This window comes from Crinia signifera, chromosome 9 (assembly GCF_055691185.1).
Source record: "Crinia signifera chromosome 9, ASM5569118v1, whole genome shotgun sequence".
Classification (NCBI taxonomy): Eukaryota; Metazoa; Chordata; class Amphibia; order Anura; family Myobatrachidae; genus Crinia; species Crinia signifera.
Genome location: NC_139225.1, coordinates 6,910,050 through 6,931,950, shown reverse-complemented (window position 1 = coordinate 6,931,950; position 21,901 = coordinate 6,910,050). Strand labels below are relative to the sequence as shown.

Sequence of the window (21,901 nt, the reverse complement as noted above, 5' to 3'; positions counted from 1 at the left end):
GATAAGAGACAGATTCCCGTCGTGTAGTGTGGGGTCGGTGTACATGCTGAGGAGAACAAGGACTGGTACGGGCGATGGCACAGGACGCATCGTACATGTATCATTGCGATATCGTTCTGCTCGCAGCTGTCTCCTAGAATTGTGTTTGCATTACATGCGACTCAGAACAAGACACATAGGAGCCAATTTAGACCATTTCGGAAGGAGTTTCGGCCCAGTCTCCAATGCGCAAATATGTGCAAACCCAGGGAGCAACCATCTTTGGTGAGTTTCCCACTCACTGGGCCTTTTGCTTCAGGAGGAGCAGGAAGTGGGAGGAAGCAGGGGAGCGGAACGGTGTTTTTTACGGGGGGGGGGGCTTCGTCGGGGCAGTGTTCAACTGGTCATTAGGGTGCTAACGGGTATGGATCATTGGATAAACAGCAACTAGGTCGAAATGGGGTTAGGTCAACAGTCAATAGGTCAACACTAAAAAAGTGCACCGCGTCAGCTCGCCATGCTTCGGGCACGGTGCATCGCTACACTCGGCACACTAGTTTTATTCTCCCACCACGCCCTAGTGGATGGTAGGGCATGAAATACCGCCTGTCGGCACATGTCGGCTCAAAATAGGGAAAAACCCCATGTCGAACTTTTGACTGTAGACCTTCCCCATGTCAACCCAATGACCCTGTCGACCTAGTGACCGTATCCCAGTGCGAACATAGGCAGCCTATCGAACAGGTCCACAGTTTTGTTTCCTGTGCCCTGGATGTTTATCTGATCTCCCATGAGCACATTCTGCAGCAGAACTTCCAGGTTTTTTTTACATTTTGAACATAAACCCAACGGACTAAACGGCATCTGAAAGATGAATGTTCTGTTCCCCCGGCGACAATCCCTCGTGTATTGTGGCATTTGGTATGAATGACGGGCTGGTTATTGGTGTGCAGCATGTGGAGCGAACGCTCCGTCTTCTATCTGTACATCGCGACAATGATAGAAATATTTATCATTTCTGTAAAAGGCAAAAGGGACCATATGCCCCACAGGTAACCCGAATATTCCTTCAAATGTTTCCACTTGTCCTCACTACTAATGGCCACTAATATGACGGATTGCTACTTATTCGGGACGTACGATGCCCAAGTGAGGAAGAAACATGACTGGGAACTTTCCTGCACTCCAGCCTCCGACCGGCACTGCGCCCCCGCCTCCGACCGGCACTGCGCCCCCGCCTCCGACCGGCACTGCGCCCTGACCTACAGTCAGCGGGAAATGGTCATTAGGTGGACATGCATTTAGCACGACATGCTTTAAGGTCAACAGGGTCATTAGGTCGACATGGGGGTAGGTTGATAAGTCAAAATGTTAACATGGAGTTTTTCACATTTCTTTCAGCCAACATGCGGTATTTCATGCCCTACTAGGGATGGCCATCGACCATCAATGATTCTAAATCATCGATGGTTCATGGCCGATGTCAAATACTTTTGCCATCGATGGGGGAGAACCAGATGGTTTACCTCCATCGATGGAATAGCAAAACGATGGGTTTTTTTTTTTTTTTTCAAAGTGCCGGGACACTGAACATAGCTCCGCCCCCGACACCCGCGAAGCCCCGTTCCCGTGTTTTGATTGTCCCACAGGCCAATCAATCAAACACAATGGATGACCATCGATATGTAAAATTATCGATGGTCATCCATTGCATAGTTAAGCACTATCGATGGCCAGTTGCAGAATTGCCATCGATGGCAATGGCAACGATGGTCATCCCTATGCCCCACCATCCACTAGGGCGTAGTGGGAAACTAAAATAGTGTCCCCGAAGCATGGCGAGCACAACGAGCCATGCGAGGGGACGCGGTGGTACGTTTCAGTGTCCATGTCCACTGTGTTGAAATTCGGGACAAAAAAAAACCCTGTGAAAAACCCCATGACTGTCGATCTACCCCCATGTCGACCTAATGACCCTGTCAACCTAACCCATGTCTACCTTCCTGCATGTCGACCAACATGCCAGAGACCTAATGATCCACACTCCAGCCAGCATAGGGGCATAAACAGACATGAGCCTGGGAATACAGATGAACACCCAGGTACTGGGTACTGACCCAATCTGTGAGCCACCTATTACTCATAAATGATCTATGTTCTTCCAGAAACCGGGACATTCGCTCTATGTTCCGGCCAGTTATTCCTTGCAACACTCACAGTTGCAGGACAGGTCAGTGGCATAACCCAGATCTGATATCCTACCGCAGCTAGTTACCTGCTCTGTATTACAGGGAATCCCAGGAGATTACAGGAAGGGAGAAATCAGGAGATGAAAGAATATTTTACCTTATATTCTAAAGTCTCTTTAAGCAGATTTTCTTCTTCCACAGAGAAGTTGAGCAATACTGACAAAGCTTTGATGAGATGAAAAGCCTGGAGACAGAAAGGAAACAACGCATTGTGTAACGGTATCCGATGTGGAATCTTCTCAGCTTGCGGATATCATTTTAGGGCGTGGACTAAAACATCAAAGTTTTCCTGTATGACGGGAGTCATACGGGACATTACTCTCATACTCTCGGGTCTTAAAAATGAAAAGTATAAAAACATCGCTTGCAGTTATATATGAGATATCAATTTTCAAAGAAGTCTCACCTCTGCTTCCCGCGCGGACATGAACTTCAACACAACGTGCTTTAAGTACTCAAAGTTTATCTCTCGTAAGTCATTTAGGTCGGCGTTATTGGTCACGGTGAGAGGAGGCGCTGGTGGATCGGGGCTCAACTTCTCCTCTGCATCTGGTTTAAGTCTCTATAAATAATACATGTAGGTTGGAAGAGTAGAGAAAAGCTGGTGGTGCTACGTACAAAAATTTCAAACCAAAATTAGAGTCAGGGAGAAGGTCACAGAATACAGAGCCACGTATGTGTAAGTGGATTGATGAAGCACGAAGAGTTGGTCTACTCTTTGTGCTCTGATATCAATCCACTTACACATCCATGGCTCTGAGAAGATACACCAAGGATTGAAGAAGTCACACGCACATGGGGGTCGATCCTATCGCTGAGTGCGAATCATCGCGACACCGGACGAATTGGCTGAAAAGTTTTCGCACCTCCATATAGGGGTGCGAGCAAATTTCAGCCAATTCGACCCTGCAAAGGGTGCGAGTTAAGGTTTATTCATGCTGAAAATAACACTCAAACGGCAAATTGCACCATTTGGTGTTAGTAGAATCGACCATCAGGAGTCAACTCATAAGATTAAAAAAAAAAAGGGTTTTTTTTTTTATCTTTATGGGTTCAATCCTGTAACACAGTTTAGGAGCTGTTCTAGGGAAAGATAGGGAACAAGGAGGTTGGTTAATCACCTTTGGGGCCTGGATGTCCAACACCAAAACACTGTCCTGATAAAGTAGTGAACAGACTGGTCTACTGAAAGCAACTCAAGTGATTTTAATTGTGCTTCCTACCAAAGAGCAGTTCTGCAATGGGCACCACAAAGGTTCTGGCACAGATGCATTTGCAGCAAAAGTGGAGCCCGCCACACCACTTGTGAGAAACGGAAAGGCGAGAACACACAATGTCAGGAACTGGACTCGGCTATGTAGAAATATGGTCATCGCCAAATGGGCAGAGATACTGAGCAACTTGCCAATGATCAATCTCTAGCCAGAGGCAATTGGTGCAAATTGCCACTGCTAGAGTGCCCACGCTCTTCCAGTGTTTACCCTGTCATGGCCCCTTTTGGTATATTAGAAAGCTCTGTGGCCACTTACCACCTGCTTCCCTGCATTGCATTCATGGTACATTGCCACCTCAAGCAAAACCAGGAATTCACAAAGGCTTCTGGATTATGGTACAACCTGGAGATAACCTGCTTCTACTCAACCCATTATAAGTGATAGGAAGAGCAAGATTCTCCATGGGGATTCGGTATGGAATCCCGGTGGTCAAAATCCCGACGCTGGAATCCCAACAAGGGGGGGGGGGACGTGGATCGCTCGCCACCCAGCGGTCCCGGTGCTTCGCTACACCCGGCACACTAATTTATTCTCCCTCTATAGGTGTCCTGGACACCCACAGAGGGACAAAGTGCTGGAATTTCAGCGGTCGGGATTTTGACCGCCGGGAAACTGACCACATCCCCTCTATGGGCCTCAATATTAAGCACCTATCTGACAACACAGAGACAAGGTAATCATTAGGAGTGAGGTCCAAACAACATCCATAAACCCTGCCTTCTGGGGGTGCAACATACTCCAGCATCCTTATCTGTTGAACGTGTTGAAATGGGGAAATTATATTATCAGGAGCCACTCTTCACAGATCTGCGAGAAGAATGGGTTTTTTTTTGTATATAAATTTGTGGGGGGTTTTTTTTGCCAACCCTTCCTCCAAGTCTGTAACCCGCAACAGCTCACGTTTTCCAGATTTTTGTCTCAGGAAAGAGGCTTTTTGGTAATTATCATACCTAAGTAGACCTGAGCATGCTAAAAGAATCCTGAAAACGTGAGGACTGAATTTAATAAGCACCAGCTAAACAATGAGGATAAAGTACATGACCATTGACATATACTAGTGCATCCTCCAACATTCCTTATTGTATTCGCTTAACTTGCATCTTAATTAAGTGCCCTTATTATCTGTATATAAAGAAACTTGTCAAACACAGAGAAGAGGACGAGATCCTAATGGGGTCTACACACGTAGCGAACTGCACACAAAGCAGAACACAACCTTCTCCTAAACACTCTCCTTCCTGTTTTATCTCCATGTTGTGTAATTGTTATATACTACTTATTATGCGCAGCGCCCACTCGCCGAGGCTGTATTGAAATGAAACAAAAGGAAGCGATAAAGAGCCGTACGTGGGGGCGAGCTGTCTGCCGCTAATCAGGTAATTAGCCTATGCGTTCAAAGATCATTTAACTTGGTGGGACGGGGGCCCCAGACATGTAATCTAATTATCGTTATTAGAAACACAAATAGAGAAAGGATCGTTAAGAATCGCGTCATTTCCACAGCGCAAAGCACCAGGTGATCGAGCCGCCTACTCACCAGCTCTTTCTGCAAAGTCTTCTTCAGCTCGGCCATCCTCTGCTGAAGCTGTTTAATGGTCTGCGGGAGAAGGAATCATGTGAGCGTAAGCTCTTCTGGTGACCGTCTATTAAAGTTGTCTAGAGCAAAGACGTCAACTCGTAAACTTGTACTTTGCGTAGATGTGTAATAAATCCAGCTCATAAAAAGGTAGATGAACCCCACAACTGGCGAAGGTCATCTATATGTCCCAAGTATAATGCACTTTTACACTTCAATGAGGCAGATCTGCTTCAAAGAGGTGCAAATAACAACATATCCTACACAGATACACTTGTGTGTAACACTAATGAGGCCTTGATTAAGTACTAGGGTAGAAACGGATAGTCTCATCTCAATGTCCTTATAGGAGGGGTTATGCTGGGTACAGACCAGAACGATTTGGGCTACATTTCCCCAATTTTGATGTAATGTCGACTGATTGTATGTAAAATAAGCAGAAATGCGATTCCCATCCGATGCTCGTTCCCGCCGGTCGTAGACAGGATCTGATTGGTTGCCCATAGCAACATCACATGTAAGATACTACCAGACTGGAACGCAAAGCACATGTTTTCCCCAATTGACAAAACAATGCTGCACTGCAGGTGGGGCAGATGTAACGTACAGAGAGTTAGATTTGGGGGAAGTTATTTTGTTTTGGTGCAGGGTAAATACTGGCTGCATTTATTCTGCAATTTAAATTTCAGTTTGAACACACACACACACACACAAATCTAACACTCTGCACAGGTTACATCTGCCCCACCTGCAGCGTGGTTGTGCTCAAAAGACAAAAAAAGTGCTGTGTGATCCAGTCTGAATTAGGCCCAATATAAGTAAGTAGTCTTTAAATTTTTTTTTTTTTTTTTAAGACTATTACAAATGTAAAATGCTGCATGTCCTCACAGATGTAGAGACAATTTGTCTGGTGTAAATATCAAGAAAAGTTCCCAAAGTATCATAATATGTTTAATATATACTGTATAGAAAAACAAATAAGGGCTTAGTGGTCTGTATACCTGTCCGCTAAACTTAGTATACACCCCCTGCAGTTCTGGACAACGGACACTAGTCATGCTGCTGTGGTGGCAAGACAAACACCCGAACCTCACACCCAATGGAGGGTACATGATCTCCTACAAGCCCCGCACGATGGCAGTGAAGGAGTTCCTCCACCTGCCAGAACTACTGGTGCCACCGCCACAGGAGGAAACTAGAGACTTCACATCTTTATATGAAGACAACTAGGTTTAGCTTGTTCCAGAACCTCCTGTCCCAGGACACAGACTGGAGCTTCCCTAAATGGTTTGTATGTGGCCCATTTATGCGAGTGCCCTTTCAGCCATATCAGTCAGTCCAGGTCACTCATTGGCTAAAGGAAAGCCAACGTTAAATCTAGGGATGGTTAGGAATAGGATCTTATCCCAAACTAAATTCAGACCGAGGAGTCGTTCTGTCCCCGCTGAGCAGACGCGCGGGATAGCCGCCAATTCCCGGCAGGCCTCACCTTGTTTTTCTCAGCAATCTGTTGTTCCATCTCTCGGTTCTCCTTCTGTAGCTGCACAATGTCGCCCACGGTCACATCTCCGTTAGGTTCCTGAGTGGTTGTACCATGCAGACGGTCATGCAGAGTGGACACCTCTTCCTGCAGGGTGGATACCTAGTGATATGGGGGGGGGGAACAGATGCATAAATCACAGGGTATGTGTCCTGGACAATACAGAGAAATTCCCCAAAGCTTTATTTTCCTCCGGCCAATCTACTACAAGAGCGCGGAAGATCCCTCCAGTGACCTACAGATGTGTCCTCACGCACTACAGACCCCTCTAGTGACCTACAGATGTGTCCTCACGCACTACAGACCTACAGATGTGTCCTCACGCACTACAGACCTACAGATGTGTCCTCACGCACTACAGACCTACAGATGTGTCCTCACGCACTGCAGACCTACAGATGTGTCCTCACGCACTGCAGACCTACAGATGTGTCCTCACGCACTACAGACCTACAGATGTGTCCTCACGCACTAGACCTACAGATGTGTCCTCACGCACTGCAGACCTACAGATGTGTCCTCACGCACTACAGACCTACAGATGTGTCCTCACGCACTAGACCTACAGATGTGTCCTCACGCACTGCAGACCTACAGATGTGTCCTCACGCACTACAGACCTACAGATGTGTCCTCACGCACTACAGACCTACAGATGTGTCCTCACGCACTACAGACCTACAGATGTGTCCTCACGCACTACAGACCTACAGATGTGTCCTCACGCACTACAGACCTACAGATGTGTCCTCACGCACTACAGACCTACAGATGTGTCCTCACGCACTACAGACCTACAGATGTGTCCTCGCGCACTACAGACCTACAGATGTGTCCTCGCGCACTACAGACCTACAGATGTGTCCTCGCGCACTACAGACCTACAGATGTGTCCTCGCGCACTACAGACCTACAGATGTGTCCTCGCGCACTACAGACCTACAGATGTGTCCTCGCGCACTACAGACCTACAGATGTGTCCTCACGCACTACAGACCAACAGATGTGTCCTCACGCACTACAGATGTGTCCTCACGCACTACAGATGTGTCCTCACGCACTACAGACCTACAGATGTGTCCTCACGCACTACAGATGTGTCCTCACGCACTACAGACCTACAGATGTGTCCTCACGCACTACAGATGTGTCCTCGCGCACTACAGATGTGTCCTCGCGCACTACAGATGTGTCCTCGCGCACTACAGACCTACAGATGTGTCCTCGCGCACTACAGACCTACAGATGTGTCCTCGCGCACTACAGACCTACAGATGTGTCCTCACGCACTACAGACCTACAGATGTGTCCTCACGCACTACAGACCTACAGATGTGTCCTCACGCACTACAGACCTACAGATGTGTCCTCACGCACTACAGACCTACAGATGTGTCCTCACGCACTACAGACCTACAGATGTGTCCTCACGCACTACAGACCTACAGATGTGTCCTCACGCACTACAGACCTACAGATGTGTCCTCACGCACTACAGACCTACAGATGTGTCCTCACGCACTACAGTTGTGTCCTCACGCACTACAGACCTACAGTTGTGTCCTCACACACTACAGACCTACAGTTGTGTCCTCACGCACTACAGATGTGTCCTCACGCACTACAGACCTCCAGATGTGTCCTCACGCACTACAGACCTCCAGATGTGTCCTCACGCACTACAGACCTCCAGATGTGTCCTCACGCACTACAGACCTCCAGATGTGTCCTCACGCACTACAGACCTACAGATGTGTCCTCACGCACTACAGACCTACAGATGTGTCCTCACGCACTACAGACGTGTCCTCACGCACTACAGACCTACAGATGTGTCCTCACGCACTACAGACGTGTCCTCACGCACTACAGACCTACAGACGTGTCCTCACGCACTACAGACCTACAGATGTGTCCTCACGCACTACAGACCTACAGATGTGTCCTCACGCACTACAGACCTACAGATGTGTCCTCACGCACTACAGACCTACAGATGTGTCCTCACGCACTACAGACCTACAGATGTGTCCTCACGCACTACAGACCTACAGATGTGTCCTCACGCACTACAGACCTACAGACGTGTCCTCACGCACTACAGACCTACAGACGTGTCCTCACGCACTACAGACCTACAGACGTGTCCTCACGCACTACAGACGTGTCCTCACGCACTACAGACCTACAGATGTGTCCTCACGCACTACAGACCTACAGATGTGTCCTCACGCACTACAGACCTACAGATGTGTCCTCACGCACTACAGACCTACAGATGTGTCCTCACGCACTACAGACCTACAGATGTGTCCTCACGCACTACAGACCTACAGATGTGTCCTCACGCACTACAGACCTACAGATGTGTCCTCACGCACTACAGACCTACAGACGCACTACAGACCTACAGATGTGTCCTCACGCACTACAGACCTACAGATGTGTCCTCACGCACTACAGACCTACAGATGTGTCCTCACGCACTACAGACCTACAGATGTGTCCTCACGCACTACAGACCTACAGATGTGTCCTCACGCACTACAGACCTACAGATGTGTCCTCACGCACTACAGACCTACAGATGTGTCCTCGCGCACTACAGACCTACAGATGTGTCCTCGCGCACTACAGACCTACAGATGTGTCCTCGCGCACTACAGACCTACAGATGTGTCCTCGCGCACTACAGACCAACAGATGTGTCCTCACGCACTACAGACCAACAGATGTGTCCTCACGCACTACAGATGTGTCCTCACGCACTACAGATGTGTCCTCACGCACTACAGACCTACAGATGTGTCCTCACGCACTACAGATGTGTCCTCACGCACTACAGATGTGTCCTCACGCACTACAGACCTACAGATGTGTCCTCACGCACTACAGATGTGTCCTCGCGCACTACAGACCTACAGATGTGTCCTCGCGCACTACAGACCTACAGATGTGTCCTCACGCACTACAGACCTACAGATGTGTCCTCACGCACTACAGACCTACAGATGTGTCCTCACGCACTACAGACCTACAGATGTGTCCTCACGCACTACAGACCTACAGTTGTGTCCTCACGCACTACAGACCTACAGATGTGTCCTCACGCACTACAGATGTGTCCTCACGCACTACAGACCTCCAGATGTGTCCTCACGCACTACAGACCTCCAGATGTGTCCTCACGCACTACAGACCTCCAGATGTGTCCTCACGCACTACAGACCTCCAGATGTGTCCTCACGCACTACAGACCTCCAGATGTGTCCTCACGCACTACAGACGTGTCCTCACGCACTACAGACCTACAGATGTGTCCTCACGCACTACAGACCTACAGATGTGTCCTCACGCACTACAGACCTACAGATGTGTCCTCACGCACTACAGACCTACAGTTGTGTCCTCACGCACTACAGACCTACAGTTGTGTCCTCACGCACTACAGACCTACAGATGTGTCCTCACGCACTACAGATGTGTCCTCACGCACTACAGACCTCCAGATGTGTCCTCACGCACTACAGACCTCCAGATGTGTCCTCACGCACTACAGACCTCCAGATGTGTCCTCACGCACTACAGACCTCCAGATGTGTCCTCACGCACTACAGACCTCCAGATGTGTCCTCACGCACTACAGACGTGTCCTCACGCACTACAGACCTACAGATGTGTCCTCACGCACTACAGACCTACAGATGTGTCCTCACGCACTACAGACCTACAGATGTGTCCTCACGCACTACAGACCTACAGATGTGTCCTCACGCACTACAGACCTACAGATGTGTCCTCACGCACTACAGACCTACAGATGTGTCCTCACGCACTACAGACCTACAGATGTGTCCTCACGCACTACAGACCTACAGATGTGTCCTCGCGCACTACAGACCTACAGATGTGTCCTCGCGCACTACAGACCTACAGATGTGTCCTCGCGCACTACAGACCTACAGATGTGTCCTCAGGCACTACAGACCTACAGATGTGTCCTCGCGCACTACAGACCTACAGATGTGTCCTCGCGCACTACAGACCTACAGATGTGTCCTCGCGCACTACAGACCAACAGATGTGTCCTCACGCACTACAGACCAACAGATGTGTCCTCACGCACTACAGATGTGTCCTCACGCACTACAGATGTGTCCTCACGCACTACAGACCTACAGATGTGTCCTCACGCACTACAGATGTGTCCTCACGCACTACAGACCTACAGATGTGTCCTCACGCACTACAGATGTGTCCTCGCGCACTACAGACCTACAGATGTGTCCTCGCGCACTACAGACCTACAGATGTGTCCTCACGCACTACAGACCTACAGATGTGTCCTCACGCACTACAGACCTACAGATGTGTCCTCACGCACTACAGACCTACAGATGTGTCCTCACGCACTACAGACCTACAGATGTGTCCTCACGCACTACAGACCTACAGATGTGTCCTCACGCACTACAGACCTACAGATGTGTCCTCACGCACTACAGACCTACAGATGTGTCCTCACGCACTACAGACCTACAGATGTGTCCTCACGCACTACAGTTGTGTCCTCACGCACTACAGACCTACAGTTGTGTCCTCACGCACTACAGACCTACAGATGTGTCCTCACGCACTACAGATGTGTCCTCACGCACTACAGACCTCCAGATGTGTCCTCACGCACTACAGACCTCCAGATGTGTCCTCACGCACTACAGACCTCCAGATGTGTCCTCACGCACTACAGACCTCCAGATGTGTCCTCACGCACTACAGACCTAAAGATGTGTCCTCACGCACTACAGACCTACAGATGTGTCCTCACGCACTACAGACCTACAGATGTGTCCTCACGCACTACAGACCTACAGATGTGTCCTCACGCACTACAGACGTGTCCTCACGCACTACAGACGTGTCCTCACGCACTACAGACCTACAGATGTGTCCTCACACACTACAGACGTGTCCTCACGCACTACAGACCTACAGACGTGTCCTCACGCACTACAGACCTACAGATGTGTCCTCACGCACTACAGACCTACAGATGTGTCCTCACGCACTACAGACCTACAGATGTGTCCTCACGCACTACAGACCTACAGATGCTCCTCACGCACTACAGACCTACAGATGTGTCCTCACGCACTACAGACCTACAGATGTGTCCTCACGCACTACAGACAGCCTCGCGCCAACCATCTTATTCCTCACATGTGCCGCAATATGAGGTGATAGAACCACTTCAAGAGACGGCACCGATTACTATAATTAGAGACGCCAGTAACCGGTGTACATCGGAGTCCGAATCTGTATATGAAGTGCTAGAACGCATCGGCCGTGGCTTTTTCTCACACCACGTTCCCTTGTGCTTCCTCTGGAACTTCCTAACTATTTAAAATGTATTCCGGTGTGGTTAAAGTCGCAGCACGGCGTCTCTGGTACAGACTGTGCTACATCGCTTGGTCAGGACCAGTCACACTGCCCCAATAAAGCATGGAACGCAGTCACTAGGTGGACACTGAAATGTCGATGTGCATTCGGTTGACCACTGAAGGTTGACACAGGCAAAAGGTCAACATGGCTTTAGGTCGACACAAGCATTAGGTCAACATTGGGAAGGTAGACATGCGGTATTTCATGCCCGCTACAGCATGGCGGGCGAAGAGTATAGTGTGTCCAGTGTAGCGAGGCACCGTGCCCAAAGCATGGCAAGCGAGCCAAGCGAGGGGACGCTTTGCACCGATATGGTGTTCATGTCCATAGTGTCGACATTCGGGACCAAATAAAGCGAAAACCCCATGTAGAGCTTCCCAATGTAGACCTTATAACCCTGTCAACCTTTTCCATGTGTCCACCTAACGCCTGTAGACCTTCCTGTGGTCAACCAAATGATCCGCACCCCCAAAGCATCACACAGCCCTGAGCCGCACCCCCAAAGCATCACACAGCCCTGAGCCACACCCCCAAAGCATCACACAGCCCTGAGCCTCACCCCCAAAGCCCTGAGCCACACCCCCAAAGCATCACACAGCCCTGAGCCGCACCCCCAAAGTATCACACAGCCCTGAGCCGCACCCCTAAAGCATCACACAGCCCTGAGCCGCACCCCCAAAGCATCACACAGCACTGAGCCGCACCCCGAAAGCCCTGAGCCACACCCCCAAAGCATCACACAGCCCTGAGCCGCACCCCCAAAGCATCACACAGCCCTGAGCCGCACCCCCAAAGCATCACACAGCCCAGAGCCGCACCCCCAAAGCATCACACAGCCCTAAACTGCACCCCCAAAGCCCTGAGCCACACCCCCAAAGCATCACACAGCCCTGAGCCACACCCCTAAAGACCTGATCCACACCCCCAAAGCATCACACAGCCCTGAGCCACACCCCCAAAGCATCACACAGCCCTGAGCCGCAACAATGCAGATGCCAGCGCTGAATTGTTAGCAGTTGGAAACTGGCGCAATTCTGCTTTTTACAGCGATTATTAGGTCTCTATACAAGCACAGATGTCCGGTCACCTTCTGGTGAGCACAATACAGGGTAACACAGTAGGTGGATGTACAACGTTCTGATCCTGCCATATGAGGTCAGTACATCTGTCCTGAGCTAGTGCGGCCGTACCTGTGACTCGCTTGCCAGCAGAGCTTCCTTCTGCTCCTGCAGCTGCACCCGCACAGCACTGGCATGCTTCTCCGCAGTCTCCGCACTCTGGGTGACTTTGGCTTTGTAGGTCTCCAGTTCGGACTGCAGCTGCTGCATTCGTAATACGATAACATCATAATCTAAAAAGAAAACAATTAAAGAGAATTCATCATGGGAAATGATCGCAGAACAAGGTGGCAAACCAATCTACCCGTTCTCCGCCCAGTCAGCAACCCTGAACGTTCCGCTGGATATCCATTCGGATATTTGTACAATCCGGCCTTATGAAAGTATCCAGAGATTTTCAATGCATTTGAAAGAAAGTAGACTGAGCAGAAGCGTTATATCAGGACACACAATCACCAGGGTCAATTCCAGTAAAAAACAACTAACAAAAATTAAATAAAATCATGTTAAAATGGACAAAACAAGGCTCTTTGTACTGCGGGAGGACAGCTCACCTCCCTTCAGCATGGCCGCCTCTTCAGCCTTTCTCACTAGCTCCTCATTCTTCAGGGAGATCTCTTGGGCGTTCCCCCCGATTACAGCCGTCAAATCTGCCACCTGGATGTAAGCAGTGAATGCATTTATTACACGGCGCATCTCTCGGAATCAGCTTAATAAATGGCTGACCAATAACATTTGAATGCACACGATGTGCTGATTTATGTCTGCTAAAGGGGCATCACGGACAAATGTCATTGTATCCACCAACATCTGCTATATACGGGGCCAGCTTGCTTAAATATATAGACCACTAAAGGTTTTACAGGCCGAAGCCTGACACGGTTGGAAGGTTTTCACATTTTATTTTTTGGTCCTGAATGTCAAAGTTAACAGTGTAAAGCATCCCCTGGAATGGCGCGCCGCGCTTCGGCTCCTCACCACATTATTATATATTCCCTCCATGCCCTAGTGCAGCGGTGGGGAACCTCCGGCCCGCAGGCCATATACGACCCCCACAGCCGGTTTTTGTGGCCCGTCCACCCTCCCGACGGCTGTACAGCGGGTCTAATAAAGGGATAATCTCCCCTGAGATTTCCCCTGTATGAGACTCCCTGCTCAGCCGCCGGACCACACAGACCAGCGACTTGTAACCTGCGGCAGCCGCCGGAGCGTGGGACGGCTGCCGCAGGACGATTTGTAAGTTTTGTTTTTTTTTAAATGGCCCCCGAGGCATTATGCCTCAATGTAAACGACCCTCAGACCCCAAAAGGTTCCCCACCCCTGCCCTAGTGGATAGCAGAGTATGAAATATCGCCTGTTTTTAAAAAACAGAAAAATTTATGTTGACCTTCTCATTGTCGACCAAATGCTTGTGTCGACCTTAGGCGAGTCTACCTAAGCTCTGTCGACCATATCCCGTGTGCACGCACTCACTTGTTGCTGGAGTTCCTCTTTCTGCTTGCGCATTTCCTCCAGAGCTTTAGCGATTTCCACGCTCACGGTCTCCCTGCTGCTCAATTCTTCCTACAATACAATATTTGGGATGGGACTGGAGCGCTCTGGATACCTGATTGGACGAGGGTGCAGCTGGTCCTGGGTGGTCCAAGCCCGGTACAATGTTGATAGGGGGTATTTTTTGGGGACCAGCGCTCACCTCTTGGGTTGGTGATGTATAGTAGGGAGAGATAATGTTCTGCTGTATGGTAAAGGTCAGGTGTGTGATCTATAGCTACTCAATGAAACCAGGGAGTGAGATGTCGGTGCAACAAAATTTTATTGGATAATGCACAGTGGATACAGTGTGCAGATATGCTCGGATTAATTAAAGGGTTGGTGGGTGGGTTCCAGCTTCTATAGTTCATGAATTGGGGGATTAAGAGTCAATGTCAGGAGCTGGCGTCCCAGTCTCCTTCTGCAGTGACTTACAGTGTCCGTGGTTCAAATACTACATATCCTTGAAAAAGGCCCCCAGGGGCCGAAACGCGTTGGAAAGCACCCAGCACACCTACTCAGCATATCCAGACCAATCCCTCGTCTGTCAACCCCCGACAACACGCAGGACCGTAAACCTGCGTTACGCCGCACAGCCACAACCCTTGGAACAGAGACGTCTCTCCTCCGCCTGCAGTGACAATCCAACATCCAGAAACGGGCTTAGCTCCCACTCTCCCGTACGAACTGACCCTGCCGCAGCTCCGTGCAGCCGGTGACGTCATCATCAGGCGCCCCGTCTGCCGGAAGCCTCTGCACGCAGTAACACTGAGGGAGTCCCGCCAGACAGAGAGCGTCCGAGCTCGGTCTGAACTTCGAGCAGCCCAGCCACTGAGCCCGGTTCCTTCAACCACCACAGCCCATTGAGACTCCGCAGACACCCCAATCACCCGACGGGGAAGCGGCACCGAGGGACTGAGTTTCAACAAGGGACCGTTTTGAACCACGGACACTGTAAGTCACTGCAGAAGGAGACTGGGACGCCAGCTCCTGACATTGACTCTTAATCCCCCAATTCATGAACTATAGAAGCTGGAACCCACCCACCAACCCTTTAATTAATCCGAGCATATCTGCACACTGTATCCACTGTGCATTATCCAATAAAATTTTGTTGCACCGACATCTCACTCCCTGGTTTCATTGAGTAGCTATAGATCACACACCTGACCTTTACCATACAGCAGAACATTATCTCTCCCTACTATACATCACCAACCCAAGAGGTGAGCGCTGGTCCCCAAAAAATACCCCCTTCCTACAATACAAGCAAATATTATAGGCACAAACCATGGGCACCAAGCGCTCTCTTTATATATTGTGAGGGACGCCGAATGATTAAAATGATAAAAAAACATTACATTTAATTGGGAACGGGGTAAAAGGACAATAACAATTTTAAAAAAAACATTTCAAAACACATAAATGGCGTACTGTACAATCAGAATTCATAATAATAATAATAATTCAAAATCCACAAAACTATGGATCTCTGCCATTTTCAACCCAAGTTAGTAGCTAGGTGCCGATAACTTCACTGGCTGTTCTTAAGCGACTGTTGAGACTAAAGGCCCCCAATACACTGTAGACACTTCTCCCCTTCCGGACACTGTGCTCCCTTGAGCCGCCCAGGAGCTTCCCGGGTGTCAGGAACGGATGAGATATATCCCATGCAATCCCAGCCAAGCTTGCCCAGCAGATCGCTTCTCCAGCCGGGGTGACTCGGAAGGCCCGGTGCAATGTGCACGGGATTGGTCATCACATCGGACCTGATGTCATTCACCTGCAATTTGGGCTCTTTTCCTTCGATTGATCACCACAACTGTGGGAAAAGATCCCATTTTGCAGGTGAATCACCCAGTGTATGGGGGCCTGAGCGCTAGATTTACAAGGTGTTGTCTTTTGAAGGCAGCTGCTTCAATGTGGGATGGGTTGGACCTGGAAATTTTAAGCGCCAATCTACATTTCCAGATCAAACCTTTTGACAACTTGCAAAAGCAGCCACTTTATAAACTAGCGATATGGTGTGGTGTTGGGGGGGGGGCTGTTATTTATGACACAGGCAGGCACTAGATACAGAACGATAGATCTCACTCCGCCTGAACGCACCTTTAACTTCTCCTGATCGGCTTCATGCTTCCTCAGGACAGTTTCCAGGCCTTGGTTCTTTTCTTTCAGAGATTCGTTTTCTTGTTCCAGCTCACTCTGCAGATGATAACAGAACCCATGAAAAACCCCCTAAATCCAATGGTAAACACAGCCCTCCAAAATGCCACTATGACTCGATGTTGCATTCAATCCAGTCCACTCCTTCCGAGCCCCAGCTTAGGGTGGCCATTTGCTTGCTTGGGAGTTTATCTGCCATTGTGTGCGACTTGCGCGCCTTTACTGTGGTGCTTAACCTTTTTGAATTTCTGAACAGATTGGGCGGTCCTTAGAGACACCACCTTGGGTAAGTGACCCAAATGAGTCCTGTTTCCCATCAACCAAGGGATAGTGCTACGGTTTATCAATGCTCCAAACACTTTGCAGGACGAAGCCCCGATGTGGACCAAATATACGAGGAAAAGGACCAAGGAAGTCCGCAAGGGCTGATTATCGCTTTGTCCTGTATGATCACAAGTGGCACTGGCCAGCTTCATAAGTAAGATTCAATAAGATTTTGACCAGGGGGCTCTACTTGCTCTGTGGTGGCTTCTCCTGCCCCTGGCATGGTGATAGCTCATTCCACCTGGTCAATGGGGGTTTCTAGGGTATCTCAGCGAGGTTCTCCCACTCTTTCCTCTGTTTTTATTCGTTTCACACTCAGACGCACAATTCTCAGCACCGCCCATCCATTACGGAACAGCTTTAGGATGTCCCAGTGTTCCCTGTACCCCCTAGTGGACTGAAGAACTATTAACTATTAGGTGCACAGACTCCAGAATATACCCAGTGTTCCCTGTGCCCCCTATGGGCTCTAAGAAAATCTTTTTTTTCCTGACATCTATGGTTATTGTACATTTGTAATAAGAGATTCAATACCAGAAAAAAAAACATGGCTTACAATACTGTGTTGAGTGGACGTCCTATCAAAATCTCTGGCACTTTCTAGAGCGGAGACTTGGGCCTCGAGTCTCTCCATCTTCTCCGCACACTGCTGTCTGACGAGGTGGAGTTGCTGAGTCAGTTTATCCGTCTCAGACTTCATCTCGGATTGCTGAATGCAGAGTCCAGGCACCAAGAAAACAAACAGACAATTTTACATTGGTAGCAATCATATCATCATCGTGGTGGAACCTCCGCATCATTTATCCTCCAATATAAAGCAAACCAAAGATGTATCCTGAAGGGAGGAAATGTGCGGATAACCCACAATAAGCAATCACACAATGGCGTGCCGTAAGGACAAACAAAGCGGGTACAAAACAGTACATAAATTCACTGCCTGGTAAAAACGGATTTAAAAATAAACTCTAGTTCCTTTACTAGACCCTCTGCGCCATCAGTAATGCAGTTATGTGCTCATGCGTCTGAATGTAGATTAGAGGCAATGGTGAGAGCCTGTGATAGACAAGAGAAGCATAGATACGCACACATAAACCCAATTCTTCCTCTTTTTCCTTAAGCTTCCCCCCTTCAACTTGTAGCCGCTCCTGGACGTTCTGCAATGTCTGCTCCAGATCCTTCAGCTGATAGAAAAATCAAACCAGAAGTGTTATCCGGCTGTGTTGTTAACTCAAGGAAACAGTCATTTCGAAAAGATTAAACCTAAGCACCCGTTTATTAGCATATTATATGATTATATATCTGATGAGTGACCGACAGGCGGGATTCCGACAGTCGTTTCTCAGACATAGGAGTCCCAACTTATATGGGATATTTTCCCTTGTTGGGGACCACCAGGACCGCAGCTTGGAGAAACCGCAAGGGGCTTCAATGCGCTCACCCCTGTCGGGATCCTGACAGTCTTATATCTGAGAAACGACCGTTGGAATCCCAAATGTCAGGTACACATTAGACCAGTGATGGCTAACCTTGACACTCTAGCTGTTGTTGAACTACACATCCCAGCATGCCCTGCTACAGTTTTACTATTTGGCCAAGCTGAAACTGATGCAGGGCATGCTGGGTTGTGTAGTTCACCAACAGCTGGAGTACCCAGCATGACACAGTGAACTAAGACTATGGGAGGTGGCGGAGGCCATGCTGCATTCCGCACAGCTCCTGCATGCGATGGAGGACAATAACGCCATAGTATACATAATATGGATTCGGTACGAAATCCCAGCGGTCGGAATCCAGGTGGTCGAAATACCGACGCCGGAATCCCGACCGCCGAAATACCGACAAGGGGGGCCGTGCGGGCTCGCTACGCTCGGCACACTATTTTATTCTCTCTCTATGGGTGTCGTGGACACCCATAGAGGGAGAAATTGCCGGCATTGCGGCGGTCGGGATTCCGGCATCGGTATTTCGACCGCCGGGAGTTTGACTCGATCCGCATAATATATATATTGTTAATGTCTTCCATATATATATATATGTTATTGTGCACATAAGCAGTATATAGTCCGTATTCATTAGGGAAGCCCATTTGATGAAGTCTTGACCGGACGAATCACATCGATCGCATCTTTAAACTTCCGGGACTTTTCCTATTAGATAAACTGGACTTTTAAACTATATTCTGATGCACACATTATACTTTGTCTGATTCCGGTGTGCGGCTATACTGTAGTACTGGTGACACTTTGGGGTAAATTTACTAAGATTCTACAGCTTATTTATTTAGCAGAGAATAGCTAGAATCTGATTGGTTGCTATGCGCAACATCCCATCTTGGTAAATTTACCCCTTCCTTTTTTATGAGCGCCTCATGTTGGAAAGTCCCTGAAGCAGAACACCAGGATGTCACAGACACATCTATATGGAGCATTTCCAGTACAGAGTCACACAGTAAAGTGTCCTTCTTGTCTGTATAATCACAATGGCATCTTTCTGACGTTTGGAATGATCGCTGTCATGGAGGCGACATTTACAGGACTCAAGACGAGCCGTGCACCAATCAGGAAAGCCGATTTCTAGATATGTAACTATACATACACACGTAAAAAATACATTCTGAAAAGAAAAATGCAAAAGTGCAACACTCTGACCTGTAAGGAGCTTTCATCTTTGTACTGGTTGAATGCGGTTTCTTTCTGTTGTAATAGGTCTTGTGTCTCTTGTAGCCGGCTGTTTAGTTTTGCCATCTATAAAAAGAGAGGGGGGGTGAATGAAAGGCTCTGACAGTGGAACGTTGGTGGGGGCATGCTGGAACGGTGGCTGGACATGCTGGAACGGTGGGCGGGGCATGCTGGAACGGTGGGCGGGGCATGCTGGAATCAATAGTTTCACACTATCTTGCCTAAAACGAATCTATTCAATGCTAATTAAGCTATAAGGGGGTTATTCAGACCTGCTCATTGGGGGCCGAATGCGGTCCCCCGGCCAATGGTGCGGGTTTGCGTATGTGCACTTGCCGGGGCATCCACTCCAGTATGGGAGGGCAGGGGAACACCCAGTGATTAATGGGCACGCACATAGAAATATTTAAACGGTAGATTACAAACATTAAGTGTTACGTTTGGTCCCAAAATTAGTATTGTTGAAAACGTACCTGGGATTCCATCTGCGCGACTGTGTCCAAGTGCAACGTCCTGGTCTCCAGCAGCTCTTGTCTGGTCTCCCCCAGCTGCATCTCCAGGGCATCTTTCTGCAGATAGTAACACCAAGCTGTGTGTTGGAAGGGGGCAAATCCACCAAATACAACGGCTTTAAGGAATAAATGACCAAACTACACATTTGCATGTTTCTCATTGGAGGCTTTTATTTGTTATAAGTGCCCCAAATGTATATAGTTTCCATATAGATCATGGTTACGCCAGCTCTGCGTGTTCAGTCTTCTTTGTGTATGTACTTGTAAAGCTGGGAACAGATCTGATTTCAGGAGCCACCATTACAATTTCCATAACTACAAATAATGTAACTTGCTTTTTTTGGATAATGTAACTTTATTTTTTCCCGACGTCACTTTCTGGTCACGTTTGGCCCTAGTGTAAATCAATGTCTGCAGTATTTGATGGATAAAGTACACTTTTTGATTTCTGCAGCTTGTGTCCTGATCAGCACGTTGGGATTGAGCCATTTACCTGCGCAGTCTGCATCTATAGTTTGTTAGATACAGTTGCTATGCAAGAAAACACACACACCTTGTTCTAGGTTAGGAATCCCATGGAGTTTGGGCAGAAACTACCAGCAAGATTGCAAATTGAAAGAATGATGTCCATTCTGAGGACAGCTTCTAGCGCAGAACTGGTTGGACAGAAATGCAGCCCGGTGCAGTCAGTAACTGGGCTTAGGACGAGCTGTTTGGACCTTTTCATATGACTAAATAGGACTAAAATACCCTTTAAGAATTGCGTGTGCTCTAGACAGGGCAGATTTAATTGGATGCAGTGTTTACTGCGCACGAAGAGTCCTGGGTTAATGCCTGCAGCTATTCAATTATTATGCATTTTCCCCACATGGTAATCCTGCGGCTAATGGGGTCCAACCCATAGATTGCACAATAAACCTGCAAGAAGCACCAGGGGGAGCATTTAATGTGGATTCTTTCTTGCAGCTCCTGATGCAATGAGGAAAAACCTGTGTTAAATGCACCCAATGTGGCTTAAGCGCGGGAATTCGGCACGCTCAGGGCAATTACCTACTTAATCTCAGGGAAAACAAAGTGGAAAGTGGTGAATAAAATAAGTTGTAATTTTTGAAATTGTAGGAGACAATGTGAGTCAGACTATATCAGTGCAGGAAATGTCCAAGATCTCTGCACTGTTCATAATAGAACAGTGTAAAGGTGCCCACACACTAGAAAGATCTGCGATCGTAAGGCTGCCCATACACTGCCTGCGACGTCTCGCAGCAGTGTACGGACACCCGATGGACTGCAAGCCGCAGGGACACATGCGATCCGTTGTGATGAATCGCATGCGTCACTGCTTAGCGCCCGTCCCAGAACGGGTGGTCAGACGGCCAGCCGGTCCGACCACCAAGTCGGGTCCGATGCGCACGGGACCACGCATCGGACCCGACTACATGTCAGGGAGATGCGATTTGGTCCGATTTAACGGGCCGATTGGTCGCAATCGGCCGAAATCGGACCAAATCGCCTT

The 21,901-nt window shown here is 48.7% G+C and overlaps 1 protein-coding gene across 3 annotated transcripts in view; it reads right to left on the bottom strand.

The window, feature by feature from the left end:
• Nucleotides 1-21,901, bottom strand: part of GOLGA1 (golgin A1) — a 49,083-nt gene that overhangs the window by 3,823 nt on the left and 23,359 nt on the right. For all 3 annotated transcript variants that reach the window (XM_083160984.1, XM_083160985.1, XM_083160986.1), the window contains 12 exons: nt 20,350-20,445; nt 19,847-19,942; nt 18,284-18,379; nt 17,755-17,907; nt 16,818-16,913; nt 14,652-14,741; nt 13,733-13,835; nt 13,251-13,411; nt 6,568-6,720; nt 5,040-5,099; nt 2,635-2,790; nt 2,326-2,412 (listed from right to left, as the gene is read on the bottom strand). In XM_083160984.1, coding sequence (XP_083017110.1) covers nt 2,326-2,412; nt 2,635-2,790; nt 5,040-5,099; nt 6,568-6,720; nt 13,251-13,411; nt 13,733-13,835; nt 14,652-14,741; nt 16,818-16,913; nt 17,755-17,907; nt 18,284-18,379; nt 19,847-19,942; nt 20,350-20,445 — 1,347 coding nt within the window. The remainder of the gene's footprint in view (nt 1-2,325; nt 2,413-2,634; nt 2,791-5,039; nt 5,100-6,567; nt 6,721-13,250; nt 13,412-13,732; nt 13,836-14,651; nt 14,742-16,817; nt 16,914-17,754; nt 17,908-18,283; nt 18,380-19,846; nt 19,943-20,349; nt 20,446-21,901) is intronic.